This window comes from Ambystoma mexicanum, chromosome 14, assembly GCF_040938575.1.
Source record: "Ambystoma mexicanum isolate Mex_15411 chromosome 14, UKY_AmexF1_1, whole genome shotgun sequence".
Taxonomy (NCBI): domain Eukaryota; kingdom Metazoa; phylum Chordata; class Amphibia; order Caudata; family Ambystomatidae; genus Ambystoma; species Ambystoma mexicanum.
In genome coordinates, this window is record NC_090940.1 from 628453521 (window position 1) to 628476849 (window position 23329).

General features: G+C 46.1%; 1 protein-coding gene across 1 annotated transcript in view; it reads left to right on the forward strand.

The window, feature by feature from the left end:
- Nucleotides 1-23329, forward strand: part of ARID4A (AT-rich interaction domain 4A) — a 275404-nt gene that overhangs the window by 72644 nt on the left and 179431 nt on the right. The window contains exons 6-9 of the mRNA XM_069638092.1: nucleotides 5631-5710; nucleotides 5802-5896; nucleotides 9309-9453; nucleotides 13315-13397. Coding sequence (XP_069494193.1) covers nucleotides 5631-5710; nucleotides 5802-5896; nucleotides 9309-9453; nucleotides 13315-13397 — 403 coding nt within the window. The remainder of the gene's footprint in view (nucleotides 1-5630; nucleotides 5711-5801; nucleotides 5897-9308; nucleotides 9454-13314; nucleotides 13398-23329) is intronic.

Sequence of the window (23329 nt, forward strand, 5' to 3'; positions counted from 1 at the left end):
GACCGGTTCCGGCTTATCTCCGGTCTCTACTCATGCACCTTGATTATTGCTGTGTATTTCTGTATTGTTGATGCTCTATATCCACTGTTGGAACTTTATTCTGTAACCATTACGATGTTTTATGCTATGCTTGCTTTAATTATTTGTTGCCTTGACGTATGTGCCTTGTGAACCTCTGCCGACAAAAATAAAAACATTTTAAAAAAACAAACCCTCTAACTATCTAAGAAGTGCCTCGGCTCCATAGACTTTGCTCCGATTGACTCTCTGTCCTGCCTGGCTCCTTGCAGACTCTTCTATTTCATTGACTTTGATTCTTACTGTCACTCATAGGTGATGCATTGGTTTTAAACTAATATTGCTGGGAAAATGTCTTTTTTTCGTTTTTCTTTTTTTGTTTTATTTAATTAATATATTTTTTTTTATCAATACTTCCTTGGAGGATATAACATGCTCACATGCTCTGAGATCCTGTTTAACCTTTTTCCTTCCCCTAACCTTTCCTTTCTGCCAACCTCAGAATTTACAAAGTGTACAAGTGATCTAGAAGTGCCATTACTGTCCTAGTTGGTGAAGTCCCCTCAGAGTGTAGGAAGTGTGTATGAAGCATCTCCAAAGAGTATCTACTCGCTTTGTATTGATTCAGAGAAAGTATTTTGAAGTGTATTTTGATTGTTGCACATTGCGCTTTTTTTTTTTAGTTTTTTTTATTCTTAAAGAAGGCTTATTTAAAAATAACTTAATTTTTTACTAAAAACCTTGTGTGTAAGTGTTATTTGGATACTTGTATTGGTGGATTTCATTGCTACAGCTCACATTAACCCCTCTTCAGATAAGTCTGACTGCTCATTCACGCTACCAACTTCTGTAGTACACACCTATACCAATAGGTGGGTTACCTAATACTAAGGACAAGGATTCTGTAGTCTCCCACAGGGTTACTACATCAGTTCTTCCGCAACGCCCAATAAATGGAATATTTGTATAATTAGTCTGTCTCCCTGTCTGCCCAGCCCGCCCCTCGCCCCCTCTCCCCCAACACCCATTGTACCATTACACCACCCCATATCTCCTCAAGGTGAAGCCATGCTGCTCAGCACTACTTTGATTCAGTTTGCTCAACTCGAACTGCATACTGCTATTCTAAATAAGGTTTATACTTTGGTTCACATAACCTGTATTGTGTTGGTTTTTATAATTGTTTGGCTTATAATCATACCTTTTTTTTCTACAGAATTATTTGTGTGTAAAAAAAAAAAAGTGTATATATATTTTTCCATTATTTGGACAATGTAGAAGTGTTTATTTGAGCCATATGTATGCTGCAAGTTCTTTGTATCCATATACAGCCCACTCTCCATCCTAAAATGAGCCTGGCTGCTCTCATTGCTACCCTAATATCAGGTGGTACAGCCTTGTACTAAGAGGAGTTTCTGTATTGCCCACGGTATTGTTTTATAAAGTCCCTTTGAGTGGGCTTTAGAAAAACTATATTAACAGGGTGTTGTTGGCGCCAGGGTTTCTCATCTCGATTTATTTTGAACGTCATTTTGTGGGTTGGCCACTGTTATCTAGTCTAGTACAGTTGTGGGCTTTTCAAGATGGCTTCTTTGTAATTTGCTGTCGTTATTTGACTTGGTCGTCCGGTTTTTAATGATTTCTCCATGCTTCTAATTTTCAGTTAGTCTTGAGTGCTCTCAATTGTGGGGTGATGTGAACATTCCTGTTCTCCTTTTTTTTTATTTTTTTTTTTTTTTTTTTTTTTTTTGGTGATGGTTTGAACCATTTGCTCTGCCACCCTTTTGTGAAGATGTGACCTCTCTGAATCGTTTCTGATTCAACAGGATAGATCATGCTTGCATATTGTATTAAACAGGCTGCAGAATCGGGGTGGGGGGGAGAAACTAGGAACCTCCAACTTGTAAATGGTCTTCTGGGCAATTGGTCTGCACCAGGGGATTTGTTAGGAGGCTATCTTAACATTTCTGTGCGTTTTCGAAGTAGATGGTGGGTTTTTTTTTGTGGTGTTTTTGGAATGGGGTGTTAAAACTACTTTCAATTTTTGGGTGAATTGTGCAAGTTGGCCTCGATTTTCCTTTGCCACTATCCATTGGCTAGTCTTGGTGAGCAAGAAATTGTATGCTGTTTTATATATGGAGAATTGAAGAGCGCAATTGACGTTTCAGGCATATCTCGTAGCTTACAACTTGATATGTGTCCCCTGGTGAAAACCTTACTCCTACATATCTGCCCCAAACCTGCCCCCCACACCACCAGCAATTTTCTTTCCAGCAAGAAATATTTTCCCTTATGTCTTTGAATCATTCAGCTGTGCACAAGCGGCCACGTGCCACTCTGCCCTGTACTGTTCTTTTGTTGTGCTTGGGACACAAAATTGTTCAAACCATTGTTGGAGAAGGGAGCGAGCGGGAATGGCGGGGGGGTGGGGTTCTGAAATGAATATCTGGTTGACATAGCAGCAGGGAATGCCATGACATGAAACTGCCAAATGTGAGCGCGGACGACTTCTCCCTCCTTTCTACAGCCACAAGGTAAGAAGGGGCGTGGAGCGTTGGTACTGCTACACTCCATGCATTCCCCCCTCTGCACATGCGTTTCCCCCTGCAACTGGTCCTCAACCCCCACCCTGTGCGCTCCGTGGGAACTTTGGCTGTGTACGCTCTGTGGCAAATTTGGCCCTCTACGATTTCCCCGCCAAACTCTTTCCCAACCTGCCCCTCGCATCTTCCACCCCTTCGTTCTCTGACCATTTTTGGGGTTTTGTTGTCACCCGCCCCTTCCTGTGTTTCCCTTCATTCCTCTGCTTCTAGGTTCCTTTGGTTGTGTACTGTGCCTTGTTGGCTTGGGTTTCTATACTGTAATTTGACAATGCCGTTGTTTTTCTCTACGGTATTGACATTGTGTTCTCTACAGTATTGGCCTTCCACTGCATTCTTTTCTTCTGGATTTTCTTGGTTGTCTGTTGTGCTTTATTGTTGGTTTCTGTTTTGCACCTTAATATTGTTGCCTGCATCCTTTCTCCACCCTCGCCAGGACCTTGCTAGGTCCTGGTGTTTCTTGTTCAGTGTTGTGCTCCCCTCTGTTTTGCACCCCCTACCCTCCCCTTCCGTATGCCTCCCTTCTTCTTGGGCTCCCCTCTTTTCCGCCCCGCACCCTCTATGGTGCTCTCTCGCTTATCATCTCTAACTGCACTCTATCGACTATACTATCCAGCTCACCAGGTCTGGCAGGAAGAAGCTCAAAAGGGGCATCCTGGTCTCCAACCCAGGCCTCTCTATCGCTGATTCCTACACCAAAGCTTCCTGCAGATAGACTCTTACTGATATCCTCTTTGTTGTTCCCTCTCCAGGCCTATGGTTCCCCCCCCCCCCCCCGTCCGCCCCCAATATGGTCTGTTATCTCTCCTTTATCCTCATCTACCATTAATGGTGGCACCCAGTGGGAGGCCCTCCTGGCCCCCTTACACTCTTCTAAGACCATCATTAATGTCTAATTAAATGCCACTGTCTTTGTCCAGGGCCCACAGGCCAATCTCCTCCTTTTCGATGGACTCTTCCCTCGCCTTATCAACTTTGTTTCTTCTCCTGCTATTCCTACCAGTCTCTGGCTCCTCTGCTGCCTCCTTCCTCCGTCACCTCTCTGGCACGCTTCGATGCTTCTTTGGCCACCTTGTTTCCTCCTCCCTCAGCCACCTCTCAGGCACTCTCTTCATCCTCTCTGACTACCATGGCATCCCTTCCTTCCTCCTCTGGCCCCTCCAACAATTCTGCAGGGCATACCTCTTACCTGTACCCCTCCACCGAAGTCCTGCAAAGGTGGCAACCTGTTCCACCTCGCTACTCTTAACTCTCGCTCCGCTAACACTCCTGTGACATTTGCCATCTCCCGGAAAAGCTTGATTTGGATGTACTCTGTCTCACCGAGACTTGGTTCACGGCCAGGTCTCAAACGTTTCGACACTCCTTCCTGAAGGCTACAAGATACTCTCCAAACCCAGAACCAACCATTCCGGCGGGGGGTGCAGCCCTGATTTTCCCATCAGGACTACTCCTTTGAATGCCTGGTCTGCAGGCTCTCACCTGGCCTCTCACTGTGGCCACAGGTCGCACTCTTCCTCTCAGAGTGGGCTGACCTCTCCTCCTCCCTCCTTGCCACTACGCCTCAACTTCAACTTCTCCTCAGACATGAACATCCACCTAGATTCATTCTCTCACCGCAGCAATGCCACCAACCTTCTCGGTCATCCGGCCCATGAAGCGTGTGTCAGTTAAGGCTTTTGCCGCTTTTTCCTCTCCTCCTCCATCTTTGGCTGACTCGCACTCTAACACTGCCCTCTCTAACCTTCATCTCTTTATCCCTAACCCTCTTGATGTCCTTGATGTCCTTGACCCTGTCATGAGGATCTGTTTGAAGCCCACATCCAAGTGCAACTCTTAGTACGATTCCGACCTCGCCACCCTTAAACGCAAGTGTAGGGCAGCTTAGAGGAAGTGGAGGGCATCAAGTGCACACTCTGACAAACTAGTTTGCCGCTACTCCAGAGGCAGTACAGAGACTCTGTCCTCAAGAGGGCCTACATCAAAGCCTGCGGCCTCTTGCAACTCGGCAGAACTTTTCAAAATCTGCCCCTCAAAGTTTAAGATACTTGGGTTGTGCTCCTGTAAGTGCTACTTCAATTGTATTGGTTTGTTTCTTGCTAGCGACAAGTGTATTCCGGGCACTGTGGTTGGCCAGGTCTCTCCTTCCCTCCTTCCCTCTAGTGCCTGCATGTGTTCTAACTCCACAGGGTAAATCCTCTATTTACAAAAAGTGGGAGGGGGGCCTTTGGGGAAAACTGAGAACTGTGGTGTGTTGTGCTTTTATTTTCATTTTTTAAAATGTCTTTTTGTTTTGGCTGAGATTTCAAAGGCAATGTTCCGAAGAACATGCAAGCCAACTCTGCATTCAATTGTATTTGGTATATTAGTTTGGTGGACGTCTGAGACTGCAGCAAGGGTTTCTGAGCAGCATTTCAGTGCATGCTAGTTTCTCGAGAGACTGGACTGCTTGTGAATTGGGCAGATCTAAAAGCACATATTGATATGTTTAATAAATTAAAGGGTGGGTGAAATGCTGGCCTGAGCAGTTCTAATAATGACCTCAAGTATTGCCTAAAAGGAGAGCACCTTCTATCCAGACAGACTAGAAAAATGTGCCTGCTGGCTGTAAAGAATCTGGAACATTTGGAAAACTAGTGGACACTGCAATTCTGGGTCAGTGTTTCGGCGATGTGGTGCGTTTATAAAGTCCTAGCTTTACTGTAATTGGATTGTTCTAGGCGAAGCTCAGAACTTGCTGGTGCATCCTGCCACGGTCCCTGTAAAGTGTTCCTACTAAAACACACAAAGTAGAAAACTTTTCTAGCTCTAAAATTGACCTGTGCAAAGGAGCACATGGTCACTAAATCTAGTGCATCAATACACAGTGATTGCTTGGTTTAATATGACCATTGGGCCAAGATTAGCCGTGGAGGTGGACGTTTGGGGGGGGGGGACTGGTAATCTTTCATATAACATTACTGTACTGATGTTTGCGTGCTTTTTTTATTTATTTGTTTTATTTTTTTTTAGTATTTGATGATGGAGATGAGAGGACGTTAAGGCGAACGTCACTTTGTTTGAAGGGAGAGCGGCATTTTGCAGAGAGTGAGGTAGGCCTTTCCTTTTACTCTCCTGCATAGTCACTTTTTTTAGGTTTTATGTGAAGGAGCGGACGGTCATATTTACTATGGTTTTCTTTAGACACTTGACCAACTGCCTCTAACCAACCCTGAACACTTTGGTACACCAGTTATTGGGAAGAAAACCAACCGAGGGAGAAGGTCCTCTCTTCCCATGTGAGTATTTTAATAATCTGTTTTTTTTTCCTTCAACTCTTGCCATAGCAAGTGGTAGGTTATTGTTTTTGTAGTACTTCAGGGGCGTGCAGAACCATGTCACCAGTTAGCAGGTAAATGGTGTAAAGAAGCAATGCACCCTGTGTGTTCAGTTTCCATTAATTCAACGTGCCTTAAATCCAGCACTGCAGGCTATCAGTAAAAGGAAGATTGTCGGGGAAATTCAGATGTCTGTACTAGGGTCTTTACTCGTTGAGGAAGCGCAGAGGGGAGGGTTTGCTTAAGAGAAGAATGAAATGCCCATAGACCTGTCCCTTCCTTTGTGACCTAAATGTGCTGGTGGGGACTGGCGGAGTTAACCATTGATGTATATTACACACACAGGACATGTTGTGGGTACTAAATATTGAACATACTCATCAAATCAAATAGTCTATTGATGCTTAAATAGTATTTATTTTGTCTCACCCTAGCTTTTTACAGAGGAGTTTGGGTTACCTTTTTATATGTGCCTAAAGACCAGCTGGTGGCAGCAGTTACCGTCTAGTCCCAGTCCACATCCTTAGCACCACAAGGTTTGTGGTGCAGATGTGAAACCTGTAGTTGTACCTGACAACTACTGGCTGTTTGAATGAAGCAGGTGCTTATAAATGGTGGGCTTTTGACTTGCTTCTACCTCACATTTTTGGGATTAGAGGAAGACTTCTGCAGCTATTCTACAGATCTGCGTTGGAGCCAAGAATCCCTCTAAGAATAGCAGACCATTGATGAGCCGACGACTCCTTAAGTGGCCTATCATCCCTGCCAGTGTCCGGGCTGGTGACACCCTGCTCCTCTACCTGATCTCGAGACCCTGAGCGGTGCTTCAGCCCTTGAACTAGTGGGACCAACGAGTCTCCACGCCTCGTCAAGGAACCAGCCCTTTAGAAACTTGGGAAGTGTACCTAGACTGCCCGGTGGACTGACCAGCTCTCTTGTGGGCTACCTTGCCTGAAGCCTTGTTCCGCGATCGACACTGGAACTTTTGTGCCACAAGTTGCCTTCTCCCCAAATTCCAGCTTCCTATTTTCACAGGAACATGTCCTGGAGTAGCTCTTGTCTGTGACTCGAAGGACGCTTGTCGTCCCCTGCAACTGTAATAGTCGCTGAAACTAGTCTTCCTCCATCCAGTGAAGTGTCTTAAGACCTGCGTAATTGCATTCAGCATTTCTTCGCAGACCGGGCTTGCATCCGACGAGAAGAATCCTCCAACCCACAACTCCTGGGCACTTCTGAACAGGGCCGGGCGGGGCAGGAGGGGTTGATTCCCCTAGACAGGCCACAAAGACATTTGGGAAAATCTGAGTCTGTGGGGGATGGGGGGAGACTATGTAAGTAAGCATCTGTGTGCCTGTCCTCCCTCCCAAAGATGCGCCCAGTACACCACATTCTCACCCAACAGGGCAAGCTGACTCGCCCTTGTCCTCCAAACATTGAAATTTCGGAGCACAGCTCCTGAGTTTGGAGTCCCGCTTCTGTATGGCGATACTAAAGGATGCACGAAAAACCAAAAAGACCCTGTTACCAAAACAATTAGGTATGACATACTTTCATTGACACCCGTTTTGACCATTGTTTTTACGGTAATTTTTTGCCAAAAAATGTTTTGATGGTTTGGGGGGGGGGGCATATGAAGGGGGAGTTGGGAATAACTATAGAGGACAGTGGTTTGGGGGGTGGGGGCACCCACAAAAGATTTTTTTTTTTTTTTTTTTTTTTTTGGGGGGGGAGCAAAAACCCCAACACAAAAAGACCCATTGTAAAAATGGTTGTCGATGAAATGGCATAGAACCAACAATTGGAAACGTTTTGTAATATAGTGCACGAGGAAAGACATTAACTCCATTGAATGCACACCTACACGCATTGTAACTTACTTACTTTATGCGCTAGACTCAAGTCTAGCATATAGCTCATGAAAGTACACCTAGTAGCTTACACAACTTCACAACAGAAGATATCCTGATGGAGAGTGCCAGTGGTTATGGACTTTATGGAGAGAGTAAAAAGATTGCATCCTCCAATGGTTCATCCACTCAAGGGTCAGACCTAAAGATTGTGCTACAGACGCTCTCGGGTGCACCTTTGTGCCTATACCTAAAGCCAGGCTAAGAGACCTCTCCTACAAGACGGCTTTCCTCATAGCGCATGCATCTATACGAAGAGTTGGTGAACTCCAGGCTCTGTCGGTATCTGAACCCTTTGTTACTATTAACAAAAACAAAGTTGTGCTTCGCATACTTCTGTTTTTTACCAAAATTCATCTTCACCTTTCATGTTAACCAATTTTATAGATCTTGCAGCCATTTTCCCTAACGAACAAAGTAGTGGGAGGGAGAGAGAAGTGGTTGGGTGGGGTGGCGGGGGGTCTGAGCACTTCACACTTACAATCTGACCACTCTTCTCATGTCTATCTACGAAGGGAAAAAAAGAACTGCTAAAGGCAAGCCAATTCTTTGTGTCTTTAGCAACCGGAAGGGAGGGTGACCTGGCCGTTGTCTCAAAATGTATTATCCAGTGCGATCTACTAGCAGGAAAAACACTACCATTTAAACCTAAGGCTCATTCCCCGCGCAACACAGAGGCTACTCTGGCTTTTATAGCCAATCTACCACTGGAGGAAATTTTGTAAAGCTGCAATATAGAGTTCAGTTCACACTTTCACACAACACTACTTTGTGGACACTGAGGTGAGGTTGGACTCGTCGGTGGAACAGGCGGTACTTAAACATAGTTTTCCATCTCGTTCAAATCACCCACTTCTGCTTCAGATGCTGCTTGCTAATCTATACAAAGCTTGTGAATCCAAGCAGATTCACAAGCTTCAGAAGACTAATCTTAATTACCATAAGTCTTCTTTCTGATTCCTTTATCTGCTTAGAATCACATGTGCCTACCCCACTCTCCATAGGAGTCAAGGTAAAAGGAAAAAAAACATTCAATACACAACCTTCTCGTGTCTGAAGAATCCGAGGAGTCCATGCATGAGGGATTATGGGTACCTGGACACGTAGAATAAGGACGGAGTGACGGGAACGCCCTTGTCAATGCCCCTTGTTTTTTCAACTGTCAAATGCTCTACTTCGAGCCAACCACTAGAAAACTATTACTGGTAAGTAATATTTGTCACATCTCGAGTCGGTCCTTACTACTTCAAGTAGCCCCATCTCTGGATGGTGTTTGGAATCTACCCTGGTTTGTTAACTGAATTGGACCTGGGGGGGTTCTCAGACAGTTGATGCCAGGCTTAAGGACATTTTAATCTCAATACTAAATCCCTGGCACGTCTGTTTGTACTGCTGCTATTGCCATGTGATGGGCGTGTATAACATGAGGTATGTAGTTTATTCTGTGTTTGGTTTTTTTCTTCTAGGACGGAGGATGAGAAGGAGGAAGAAAGCAGTGAAGATGAGGATGACGATCAGAGACGTCTTAATGATGAACTACTGGGAAAAATTGTGAGTGTGATGTGCAGCGGTGAGACTACGGAAACCCCCACAGACTGGTATCCAGCCTTGGTAAGGAAGACTTGTGCATGCCAAGGAGTATAATTGTATTTATTGTGCCTCTCCTTTTTTGATTTATTTTGCCAGTATGCCGTTTGTCAACCACTGCTCTGATATTTGCAGCTGTTTGGCACTGAATCAGATGTTAGGTCGCATAGATCTCCACCGTGCTAGGGTGACTGATTTACTTGGTGTTTTTTTTTAGTTTTTTATAAATGATTACCTTTTTTCATCGCATGCAACCCACTACTGCCTAATATATGCTGCTTCTTTTCATGTTATCTTTTATTTGCGAAAACTCGACATGTGCCAGCTTTGGACATTCTATATGGACCAGAGTCCATACTATTCGTACTGTGACTCTGTTAAGGTGAATTTTCATTTCTGTGCCAATTAACCCTAGAGACCCCCAGTTCTTTTGCTGGACTCTGGGCTTTTTAATTTTAACTCCTGAATGAGTGGGACTTTTTTCTCACTCTCTCGTGTTTTTCTGACTAGGAATGTCTGTTTCTTTCTGTTTTATGGAGTCTGGTACACTTCCCTAGGCATCTGCTTTTTTGTATTGTGACACAGCACCTTTTGTGCAGTGCCGCTGAGAAGTTCCTTGGACTTCTCTTAAAGTTTATCTACATTTTCTTGGGTTAACTACTGTTCCCAAGAATAGTAAGATGACCCGACTTACTTACCTTTTCCTTTGTGGGTCCAGCACACACCACCCTATGTAGAGTGCTGGGGGTAGAGGGGGAGTTGCATAATAACTCCTTTAACCCATTCCTCATGTAGCATTCTGTTACACTAACTCACTTGAATGGCCGGTGACATTGGTTTCGTTTTTGCTACCTTGTGCCATGTATCTCCAGGCTGATACCTCTGCTGCAGTACAGCCCCCAAGGGTGACCATTTTCCCTTGTCTTTTTTTTTCGCCATTTCTTGTCAGTTTGTTTCTTCTGGGCTTTTACTCTGTTAATCTGGTTGGAGTCCTTTGTGTGTTTTTGCCTTTGGTAGGCTTCAACCCTGAAGCCCGCCCAGGCTCTTGTGTGTCTAGAAAGGCAGGAAGTGAGGGAGGGTCCCAAATCTTCCCTGTCCTTTGTCTGCAGGTGTACCGGAGTGCAACCAGTTCAAATTGGCCGGCTGGCTGTCCTAGAGGACAGTCACTCTGCTGAGTGATTGACAGCCTAGGTCTGTGAATGAAGGTGAACTTAAAAGAAAAGCACGGTTTTTGGGACTAGAGGCCTGAGCCGACCACTCGAGGACAACCATCGAAGACGTGAAGAGACGCCAGCAGTACGCTCTTGGACCGCGACCCAGTTTTCGAATCGACAGGGAAGATGTGTACGGGATGACTTCCTCCCTTAGGCTGGTGGGACCAACCAGCCCCGACAAACATTTTATTTTTAATGTTTTTTTGTTGTTGTTGTTTTTTTTGGGCACAGCCCCCCTGACTTGCTTTGACTTTCTGAGGCTGCAGAATCCCAATACCCCAGGTAGCACGGCCGTGTGTGAGCGCATTGTCTTCTGAAGTGTGAATCTGGCCAAAACTTTGTGGGCATCCAGAGGACCCTACAGAAGCAGGAAATCTGCGCCCAGGGTCCCCTCAGCAGAGTCCAGGACCATGGGATCAAGGAACATCTGACCAGAACTCTTCGTTCTTTGGTGCTAAGAAAACTACGCCAAAACCACAAACCGCAGAGCAATCTATTGCTGCTAGGGTCCCCCTCTTGAGTGCTTCCGCAGGAGCGTGCCAGACATCCTCCCTTTTTCGTCACCACGACCAAGGATCAGTAACAAGTCTGCTGCACTACAATGAGCAGGGCTGGAACAAATTCTTCATGTCACAGGTAGTGTGGGGCTTGGGGTACATTATCCTTTTGCCATTTGGGGTGTTTGCTATTTTTTTGGGCAGTGCTATTTTACCTGATCTCGAGTTGACCTCAACTCATCTTGCACTGACCTTTCAGCTTTGTTTCTTCAAGGTGACTCGAGTTGCTGATTGTATTTCAACTACTGACTTTTTAATTTTTCTAAGAGGGCATTGGAACCGTGACTTTGCCCATTTGACTTTCTGTCCTGGCTCCCTAAAGGCCGCCTTCTGAACTTATTGGCTTTGGCAGTGCTTGTTCCCCAACATGTTTTAATTGTTGAACACTTTGATTGTTGGGATAAAAGACTGCCTGCATCCCTTTGGGAGAATGTTTTTTATAGAATACTAGGATGTTCTGATCTAACCCTAACCTTTACCTCCTTTTATAACTGAATACTGCAAAGGTGATACAAAATAAGTGTTATACTGACCTCAAATGACGTCGCCCTTGGTGCTGGAAAATGTGTAACCTATGAATGAATTACTCGCCTGCTTTATTGTTCACTTTTTGAATTGAATCTAACTGCTTCGATGTTGCTCCTTTTATAAAGGATGCTTTAAATATCTTTGTTAATATTTAAGTGTATACTTGGATACCTGTATTTACTGATTTCATTGTACAGCTCTACTAAGATGTGCCTGCTGCTCGGTCAGACTACCAACTTGTGTAGTACAGGCCTATATTGAAAGGTGGGTTACCTAATAAGTCCCACACCATTTGGGCTGCATTAATTCTTACCTCACAGACTCTGCACAGTGGTGCTACCTACATGGCTCCGTTTCCCTATTCCGTGCCCTCGGCAATGGGATGAGGGTTTGTCTTTGAGTGATTGTCTTTGTACACCTTAAACCCCTTTCTTGCCAATTGAGGGCAATGATACCAGGAGTCTCTGTAGTGTACTACGTCAGAAGAATTGAGTCCTAGCCTCTGTGCTGTTGCCCTAATACTGTCTCTTTGGTGTTGGCACGATCAGCCCCTTTTGAAGACCTACCACTGTTGGAACAGTAACTCAATTTTCAGAACTCCTGCACCCGAAAAATGTACAATATTGCTGCAAGTAAAACCACTTATTTCAGTTTTCTGGTTTGATCACTACTGTGAGGAAAGTCTCCTCCACCATGAATGTACATGCTTTGTAGAATGTCCCCCTTTCCCTGGGTGAATCTTGGAACCCATGGCAAGTGTATTGATGCTTGATTACATAATGGGCGCCCAACATGTAGTTGTGGAGTTCCAAGGCTTTGTAATGCCAGATGTTCTTGAGCCATGTTGGTTTTAAATGTTCCTGAAGATGGCACTACTTTATGGAAAACGGTGTTCTACACAGTGGTGGTGAACCCATGGGGGGGGGAATACTATATTGCACAGTTCGGTGAAGACCCACTTTTTAAGTAAAGCCTGTTTTAAGTAATTCCAGGGGAAAATATTTGCAATTGTCCATAGTTAAACAGTGTCAGCAGATTGAGTCAGCATTGTACAAGTCCTTGGATGAAACCATAGCTACAGCAGCAGCAATATGTATGTTTATGGCCAGTGGGAGCTTCAATTGACCTCATCAGGAGTGTGAAAGGGTGTCTGTGAGGGTATTCCTACAAAATATCCCCCCCAAAAATATCACCGTACATCTGGCCGTTTGTCTCGCCCTAGGCGATATTTTTGTGGGAGCGGGGGTGTCCCCTGCACATTTTAAAATAATGCTGGGTTTGCGGGGGTGTCCCACGCAGGGTCCTTGGGTCAATATCGCCACAAAAATATGGCGATATTTTAGTATTGCGATATTTTTGCGGGGATATTAACACATGGAACCGTCTGAAGTTTCCCAGTACAGCTAGAATCCAGTGTTCTGTGCCCTTCATTGGAGAGGGCTCCCCAGAAGGTCTGGCACGTTATTTGACGAGATGTTTGTTTAAAAAATAAATGTTTTATGTGTATTGCAAACAAATTTCTTAAATCTAAAGACTATTGAATATAACTCTTGCGAATAATCTTTTGCCGCTGTCTTTTAATTCAGGTGGTATCTCCCAGCTGCAGCGATGACAGCACAACTGTGAAAAAGGACCAGTGTTTAGTTAGATCATTTGCGGACTCCAAGTTGTAAGTCCTTTATTTTTTGCTTTTATTGTACTGTTTCAAACTATTGTATTTACATGCCACATTGATATTCAATATTAAAAATGTGAAGTACTTCACATTTAATTGTGTACGAAGGAAAATTGCCATCACTTGCACCCTATTCTCTGTGCAAGCAGTTGCCATTTGCTTTTGCTTACAGAACAGTCACTTTGGAATTAACCGCGAGGGCGGGGGGGTCCCTATACTATCAAATGTGACATACTAGTGTGGGGTCACTAAGACGGAAGGTTAAGAACGAGATGCCATATTGGAGAATAAAAAAAATAGGCCCTTTTCCCCTTCAATAATTTGAAAAGCAATGGTGTTCTCGCTCGCACAATGCCCACAAACCGTTTAAATTCTATCTTGAAGTTCAACAAACAGTTGTAGAAGTGCTGAGCACTGCTTGCTCACAAAGGCTCGGGCATACGTGGCCAAGACCAGCACTGACTATGCTTCAGGGACTGGGTCCCCAACAAAAGACATAAGCCGCCTAGAGTCAGTCTTTCTTTCTCTCTCTCTCTCAGCAACTGGGCTCCCTGTTGAATCTCTTGGCAGTGGGCTCCCTGTCGTGGGATTGAGGCTCTGTCTGACATCTGGGTAGATACTAACTGGCACTCCGGCAGGGGAAGAGACTGTTCGAAATTGTAGCCAATGAGGCAGGAGGACAACTATGGAGCAGTAAAGGGTGGGAATGCAGGTACGACCCTGTATAAGGTCAGCTGGCAGTCCTACTTCAGCCAGATCCTTCTCCGCAATGAAGAATGACAGCAGTTTAAGGCAGCCTTTGACATGCTGGGCCCCCACGTTTCTAGTCCCAAAACAGGCAGTTGTCTTTGCAACAATGCACTTCTAAGGTTCAGAACAGGAATAATAACAAGCAGGACTTCAGACAAGTTGGTCCCACCATCCAAGATGGAGGCACACAGTTCAGATCTTGTATTGATAATTAGCACTCACGTTTTTCCACCACTTTTGATTATGGCATGGTATGTAATCCTGGTTCCATGTCATTTTAATCACCAGATTTTTCAAAGCCTGGCATTTCAACGTGGAAATGTTCATCACTTTTATTTTTTCTTTTTTTCCCCTGGGGGGACCCCCCACCCAACCCGGCACCTATTTTACCTATTCCCTAACCCCCCCAAACCCTTATCTGCATCCCTCCCTTCTAAAATAATTTGAACATTAGTGCACATCGAAGTGGCAGGCTTTGAAAAGGACGTCGTACGGTAATCCTGGTTCTGAATTCCAAACATCTGAAGTACTCTGCAAATTACATATATCCTGATGACCCTGCCCACTTTCTCACTAATGCACCAATCACTGCTCAGCTAAGTATAAAGTGCTTGTAAAGACCTTTTGTGCAATTATCTTTACAATATTAAAAACAACTTTCCTTTCTATTCCTTTGTAATTGGTGCCACCCAGTTTATCATGCCACTACAACTTGTGTCTGTGGCTATTGTCAGAATTCCTATTTTTGGGGATTCTAGGCCCACTTTTCAGGGCTCAAACTTGTTTATTTTTTTTCCCCCCTTTTTGTTTTTGGGTTATTGGGCACCAAGGAAGGTGGAGGGGGCATCCTCCTAAAGTCCCCCTGCCATTATGTCCCTTTTTATCTTATGTTAAATTGTATTGGGTTGCCCCCATGACCTTATTCCCAGGCGTTTCCGTTTACTGGTTGATCAATGGGACCAATACTCGGCTAAACCACTGAGATGTATTTTCAGAACCAGTCCAGCGGGAGGTTCTTAGGAAATCCTATTCTAGTGAACAGGGGTGGATGGTAGGTGGTCGTGCATAAAGGCTTGGACTTCAGGAAACTCTGGTGTTTTAATGGTATGAGAGCACTCCATTCCATGCCAATTAGACTGGAAGTATAAAAATGAACTTATACTAGGCTGATTGCACTCTGTAAGGGAGGCTTGGAATCGCAAGTATGACGCTGACGCAAGAGCTACAATTTGTAAACCTTTATTCAATTTTCGGATTTTGGAAAAACTCCTGCTTTGGCCTATAGCTATAATGGGATTAGTCTCTACCATTGTATGTTATGTTATTTTGCATTTATATAGCGCCTTATGTACCATTGGTATGATCTCTCGGCGCTGGTAGGTTGAACGCCCTAATAAAGAAAACGCTGCCCTAGTCAGTCTGTCATATCAAAATGGCCTATACTAACCATCTAATGACTACCCTATCTCTTACAAAAAAGTTTGTAACTGGGAATATGTATACAAAGAAAAGTCAGTGTTGCAATATCAAAAATCAATGTGGCTAAGTCGGCTCTCCTCCCCCACGTTAAACAACGCGCCATAAGGCGATCCCTGTAGATGGGATGACACTCTTGCTCAGATTCTCAATATAAAGGCAGTTCAAAACTTTGAGGCCTACCTGGCCTTCTACATTGAAGTCTCTAATTGCAGCGTTCACAAATTCTTTCGCAGTTCAACAAAATGTGTACGTAGGTCTCCCCAGTCGGGCTACGATCTTTTCATCACAGCACTTGCAGGTGTTCCCTTCCCCAAGCTTAATTCACCTTCTTTAGGGGTTCCCTTCCCCTAACTTATCACACTTCCGGTTGCGCTCTGATGGCAACGACTTTTGAATGTGTGAAGCTTTTAATATAGACCTTCGCAGGACCACTTCAACTTTCCCTTTGGCTCACACTGTTATTCGCTCGAGCCTCTCTTGGTCTGGGTAGTTCAGTATCCTAAGAACACAAGTTCAACATTCACCTTTTACATCCCCTTTTGCCAGGTTTAATCTCTATTATTACGGCCTTTAGAGTTCCTTCACTTTGTCACTTTATAACAAAACATTTCACATTTCGCTGAGACTTTAGGGTGGGCTTCTTCCTTCCGCGGGACCACTCCGCTACTCTGGATCACTCGCTTTAAAGTTATCAGTAATTTCAAGTTCGGTAATTTAAAGTTCACCGAAGGTCTGCCTTCCTTCGCGTCTCATCCACAAGCGTGCAGCCTTCAATTGTAAGATACTGTTGTAACTTCAATCTTTTAACACAAACCAGTCTTTCATGTTGCACGCCAACTCTCCGGCTGTGTGCATTCCTTTCTTGTCTTTATGGTTTTAATTCATGACTCGAAAGGTTAGTTGGGACATTGGAGAATCCTATAAAATAGGATGGGTATGGGAAAGGGGGGGGGGGAATACATCATCTCACCCCCCACTCCCAAAGACCCATAACCCCAGGTGATCCTCCCGCACTGGTCCACCGCCAGGGTCTGGATCCAAAGGTGTTGGCTGTGCCCAGGAAGAGAAGGGGAGGTATGGGGGGGAGGGAGAGCCCCCCCCCCCCCAAACCTCTACCACTCTTAAGCATTGAAAAGAACAGATAAGTAATACTACTGTGATGAATCTGATGTCGTCATTCCTTTCCCGGAGGTAGCCTCTCCTATGGCCAGGGGACCGCAGCCGCTTCCTGACCCGGGGGGTGCCTATATGAGGGAGGACCACATTTGGAGGGGTGGGGGGGGGGGGGAGTCATCAAGGGAATGACATGGCATCGTCTGCCGAAGTCACATATTCCCGATTCCCTTTTAGGGATGTTCCACCCTTCTTGAGACCTTACTGGCATATTGTAATAAACTCCCTCAATCACTTGCCTAGCCTACAGCCAATATTCCTCAATATCCCATGAAAACCAGCTTGATGGGAACCAAGACTTGTAAGAGGCAAGGAGTAGTAATGATTACTCCTAAAGAAACCCATTAGCTGCGGTCTAGTTGTTGGGACAATCCCATTGAAAGGAAACCTGGAGTTCTCCATTGCAAGTTGGGGGGGGGGGAGGGGCGAAGGAGAGAAACCAAAGCGATATTGTGTTAACATCCGGCAGAGGAGTATGCCAGATTTTTGTAAAGCAAGCTGATGTAACTTTTCACATAAGTACTGCTGTGTCCTGGCAGAGGAGTACACCAGGCAAAATCGGATATCTCCTGTGAGTGGATTGCAACAGCAAGCGGAAGTAGTTTTCTTGAACTACAATGAACTTCGATTTATTCTTTTGTTTCATTTTCTGGCGAGAAACCTGGGGAAGAGTTATTCCATTGGGGGGGGGGATGTGTGGCTTGGCATCCATGGAGCAGGGCTGCTCTTCCCGTGATCTCCCACACATCCGAATTCGATCCTGAAGCGCACGATAGTGACAGACGAAGAAACGCCTAATAAATAAACCCATGGCTGTTGGAGCATATGGGGCGTGTACTGCAAACCCTGCGGTGCAAAACGGTGCGTTTATCTCCTGGAGTGATGGATGGATAAAGGACAACATACGAGCCCGGACAGTCCACAACAAAATGGCGGACGTCCGGAGAAAAAGGACTGCACCAAAGCGCCGAACTGGCAAGGGGCATATTGCCCGCGAGTCATCGGCAACGTCAAATGCTGTCAAAATAGAACTCCTGAGACTGGAAGGGGGATACATTGTACACCGCCGGGATACTTTGTAGCATGCAGTGAACGAGGCTCCTATGGAACGGAGCAAGGAAATGACACAAGACTGGCGGCGAGCCGCGTTGTGGAGGCGGGGGACTGCGGATGAGTGTGTCAGCCCGGCTGCAAGTAAGGCAAAGCACACAGAGCTCCGAGAGCAGACGCGGCCCTAATGCAAATGGAACACAGCGATAACGCTGCACTATCACCTTTTACCTCATATATAGACCCCCAGGCCCCCCTGGGATCTTTGAAGAAGACAGCACCTCTCTCATTGCTGACATCTCCAAGCCATCAGCACAAATTATTATCCTCAGAGACTTTAACTTTGGTTACCACGACACCAATGATGCCCCTGCTGCATCCTTAGCCAATGCCCTAACAGAACATGGCTTTGCACAACTTGATGTCCTCCCCACCCACCAGAAAGGCAGAATTATCGATTGTGTTGCAATTGTAGGTCGCTACTCAATCTGTAAGGACCCCCAACCTCTTGCATGGACGGATCACTATCTCATCCCTCTTGAAGTTCACATTAATCATGTAACACCCAAAAAGTGCCCTATGGCACCAGCCTGTCCTACCAGAGACAAACGCTACATTATCGCTGAGGCCCTACTACCCCTGGTCCTACCCACCATCAACGCACTTCAAGCCAAAGCTGATCTAAACCTACTGATTGACACCTTCAATGACTCCATGGCCAATGCAATGGATACCATTGCCCCTTTGAAATTGCGCAAAGACAAACCAAGAGCTCACCTGAACTCGTGGTACACCCCTGAACTCAAGCTACTCAAAAGAGAAAGCTAAGGCACAACTCCTATGGAAAACCAATCCCTCTGCAGAAAATAAATCAAATCTCACGAATATATCTTCTTTATATAAAAGTGAGATAATTTGCACCAAAAAAGATGCATACAACGTCAGGATTGATCAGGCAGGGTCCTGCACTAAAAAATTATTTAAAATTCTAAAAACTAGAAAATCCCATATCAATCTATAGATACCTGCCTGAAAGACAAACCTTGGTGCACCAGCATCCAAAACACCCTTAACAACAAAATTACAGGACTCCAAACTAAAATTGAGGACAAACGTCAACAACTCCAAGTCTGCCAACCCCAGCTCACCAACGCCCATCGATACCAAATCGGTCTTCACGTTCAAGAAAGTAACTACGGCAGAAGTTCAAAAAATAATCACCTCCTTAAAACCCTCGAACTGCAAAGGGGACAGCTGTCCCGCCCAGATCATAAAAGACGCAGCTAGAGATCTTTCCCCGTTCATCACTAAATGTATCAACCTTTCTTTCACCAATAACTCAGTCCCCAGCAACCTAAAACACTCATGGGTTCTCCCATCATTAGACCCAGCCATACCCACCAACTACGGACCCATTACCACAGTCCCTTTCCTTTTAAAAATCCTGGACGAGTCGCCTACATCCAAATTTGGGACTATCTGTAATCCAACCAACTGCTAGGAATACGTCAATCTGGCTTCAGACCTCATCATGGAACAGAAACTGCCCTTGTTGACCTCAAAAGTCAGATTGATGAAATCAAAGACAAAGGTAATGCCGCTATCCTACTCCTCTTAGATCTATCAGCGGCCTTCGACCTGGTAGATCACAAAATCCTCTGCAGTCACCTAGCCACCACAGCTCACTTCTCCTCCTCTGCCGTCGCATGGATACAATCCTTTTTGGTGAACAGAACTATGTGAGTCTTCTCGACAACAGCTTCAGCAGACCCCATCCCTATCACATGCGGGGTCCCACAAGGCTCCTGTGTCTTCACCCCCACTTTGTATAACATATTTACAAAGCCACTATTTGACCAACTGGACCGTCTGGGTGTCTGTCACCTACACGAATTATGCAGATGACACCCAGATACTCCTCACCATCACAGGCAACTACCATGAGGACGTCACCCGGATTAATGAAATATTCTCCATCATTCAGGCATGGATGGCCTCTCATGGCCTTTGCCTGAATGATGAGAAGACAGAGCTCCTCCTTGTCTGCTCTCCCAGCAACCTATCTAAACTTAATCCTAATTACAACAACATTATCGATGGTCACACCATTCCTATTGCTAAAAGCGTGAAAACTCTAGGCTTTTACCTTGATGCCATCTCCAACCTCACCAAACAAACTAACATGATCGCCTCAGCCTACACCGGCAAGGTTATTGGGGCCAGTAGACCCTTCCTATCACCCAATCGCTGCCTCACTCTTGCCAGAGCCCTCATACAGTCCAAACTGGGCTATTGCAATAGCCTGTACCTAGGTGCTAACCAATGTAGTATTATCAAATTACAGGTACTTCAAAACAACGCACTACGTGCAGCACTTAACATCCCCAGGCGAGTGCACATCTCCACTGTTAGGTAATCGTGCAAATGGCTTTCCGGATGTCAAACAATTGATCTGAAAACCATTTGCCTCACATACAAGGCATTAAACCATCTAGCCCCACCATATCTCACTAATAAATTTACCATGAAACCCACCACTAGATACTCCAATACTTTATGCTTGACAGTGCCTAGATTCTCCTTAAAAAGAGCTGGAGGTGCCAGCTTCACAGTACTGCCTCCCAACTCTGGAACACCTTACCACTCAACATCAAAACCATTGAGTCCTTCCAGATCTGCAGGAAACATGTTATCGGCTGGGTCCTGAACAAAGAGTAGAACATCGCTAAAAAGAGGCGCACACGGCCCGGAGTAAAAGCTGTCTGCCACAACCTAGGGCTTGCAGGCAATAACGGGGGCTGGGAGCCGGAAACAAGGACAGGACACGGCCATTGATGCTGGGCACTGGAGGTGAGAGAGAGCCTTAGAGGAGGCCCCCCCCGACCCCACGAAGACCCGGGCACACACAGTAGACTAACACCATAGGGGCCAAGCCGGAGCTCGAACAATAACAGCAGAAGGCACAACCCAGACCCGGGGGGCCGAAGTTAACAGCCAACAGCCGGACTGGAAACATAGGCAATAAGACCACACCAGAGATCACTTCGGGGCCCCCCCTCCTGCTGCATATAGAAACAATACAAGCACAGAAGGGCAACTGAGGGACCCATAAGGAAAAAAGAAGGCACTACGGCGGAGGGCTCCAAGATAACAGGAGCACAGGCAACGCAACCCTGGGCAAGTGAGAAAGTAACGTACTGCCCCAATCTAAAAGCGCACTGGAGAGGTGTCCGGAGAGCCCTGCTGTAATCTGTATGAACCCAACCGAAAAGCAGTAGAGAACATCCACGGGACCCTTCAAAAGGCAGCAAGGGCCAGCAAGCCAGTGGAAATAAGGCAACAAATCACCACATACGAAGGACCTCCCAGTCTAACCGCCCCCCCCGGGAGGGGGAAGAGAGTAAGCATCCAAGAACTGACCCACCAGAAGCCTCGATCAACAGCAATAAGGTGTCTACAGCCCACCAGAAGAATAGCAGTGCATGAAGGACATAAGACCCAGAGGGCCAAGCCAACAGGCAGCAGAGATCATGGCGCAGAAGAGTGGCAAGAACAAGGTTAAGCAACCAACGGGGGGCGTGGCTACGAGGGCCATGTAGGAGGACGTGATCTGGAGGAGCTCCCGAGATCCTGTAATGATCCGGGCGAAAAAGTGTGTAATGATGGGCCGACAACCGCTGAAAATACACATATCGGTGTGTGAATGATCAGGCCGCGCGTGGTGAACTTCTGGATGGTGCAGGAAGAACGGCGGCAGAGATCTGTGCGGAAAAGATAAGGAGTGCCGGAGACGAAAGAGGACACAAAAACTGTCCGACCAATGTCCGGAACAAAGGAAGGAGCAGGCTGCACGGTGACCGAGCGAAAGGGGCGTACTGAGTGCACATTTGTCATTTGTGCAAAATACAGGTCCTCTGGGTGATGTCGAATAGAACAGTGAGGCCGAAGGCGAAACAGCCCACCTTAGACGACTTTGCTAAGACGTCCCCGGGTCAAGACAATACCAAGAGCAGGGACAAGCCGCCTGCAAGCGGCATGACGACTTCGGGCGCTAACCAAGAAGTCCTAGCTTCGATTGCGGACCTAAGGGCGGCCTGGGAATCTAAACTCGAACTAGCCGTCACTGAACTGAAAACGGCACTGGACCTAAAGGTCGGAGAGGTACAGGAGGACGTTAATCTACTCCGACAGGATGTCAGGGCCTTGGCGGAGCGCACGGAGTCCCTTGAGAAGGAAGTTAGCCCGAATACTGCGGATTGCGCCTCCCATAAGGCCGAATTGCATGCCCTGATACAAAGAGTGGGCAACTTGGAGAGCAGAGCGGAGGAGGCAGAAGGACGAGCCCGACGAAACAACATCCGCATTGTGGGCCTGCCGGAGGGATTGGAGGGCCACGATCCCACGGAATTCATTGAATCCATGCTACAGCAAGAGATACCCGGAGGAGCCCTATCCCAAGGATTTGCAGTGGAAAGGGCACATCGAGCTCTAACAAGGAGGCCGCCGCCGGGGAACCCGCCTAGGCCGGTGATAGCCAAAATTCTTAACTATCGGGAGAGGATATTGGAACACTTTCGTAAGGGAGGAACGATTACACAAGGAGCGGCAAACATCATGGCCTACCCGGACTATACCCTGTCTGTGCGGCGTAGCCGCATGAACTTTGGGACGGTAAAGCGGAGATTGAGAGAGGCGGCCCACAAATATGTTACTGTATCCGGCAAAATTGAAAGTCATTCATAAACACAAAACTTTGTTTTTTGAGACCCCGGAGGATGCCATGGGATGGCTCGATGCGCAAGGATGTCCCCAGGAGTCAGAAGTTCGGACGGAGAAAGAGCACGGAAGAGATAAGTAATGCACGAAGAAGGTGCCACAAGATGGCGCGGCACGTGGGACTTGAATATAGTCGTTTGCGCAGCCTTCAGTAGAGAAGGTCAGACTATTGCACTAAATGTTATAAGCACCGTAATTATTATTGAACTAACGGGAGCCTTACAGAGCCTTTCTCTTTACCCCACAACAATTTTAGTTAAGTGGCCATTAGGGCGACTTCACCCTACTGAGCTCTGTGCATTGTTTGGTGCTTGCAGGGCCAGATGTGGGGGTGCCTTAGTTCCGAGAATGGAGCTGGGCAGCAGTTGGGGTGTGAGATGTTGGGGAAGGGACGGGTGGGGGGAGGGGAGGGAAGTTGGGAATTTGCCGTGTACGTAGTTATGGGGAGTTTGAGCTGGTACGAGAAGCTACAAGCAAAGATGGAGAGCTGTATCTGTATCACGTGGGCAAAGGGGAGTCGCTGCACGGAAGGCAAGAAGCCACTCATGAGCCATGGGAGACCTTAAGATCGTAACATGGAATGTCAGGGGACTTAACAGTTACTTAAAGAGAAACAAAGTCATGATGTCCTTAAAATGACAGAAGATTGATATTGCGTTGTTGCAGGAAACACATTTGACCCAGCAAAAATTGGAACT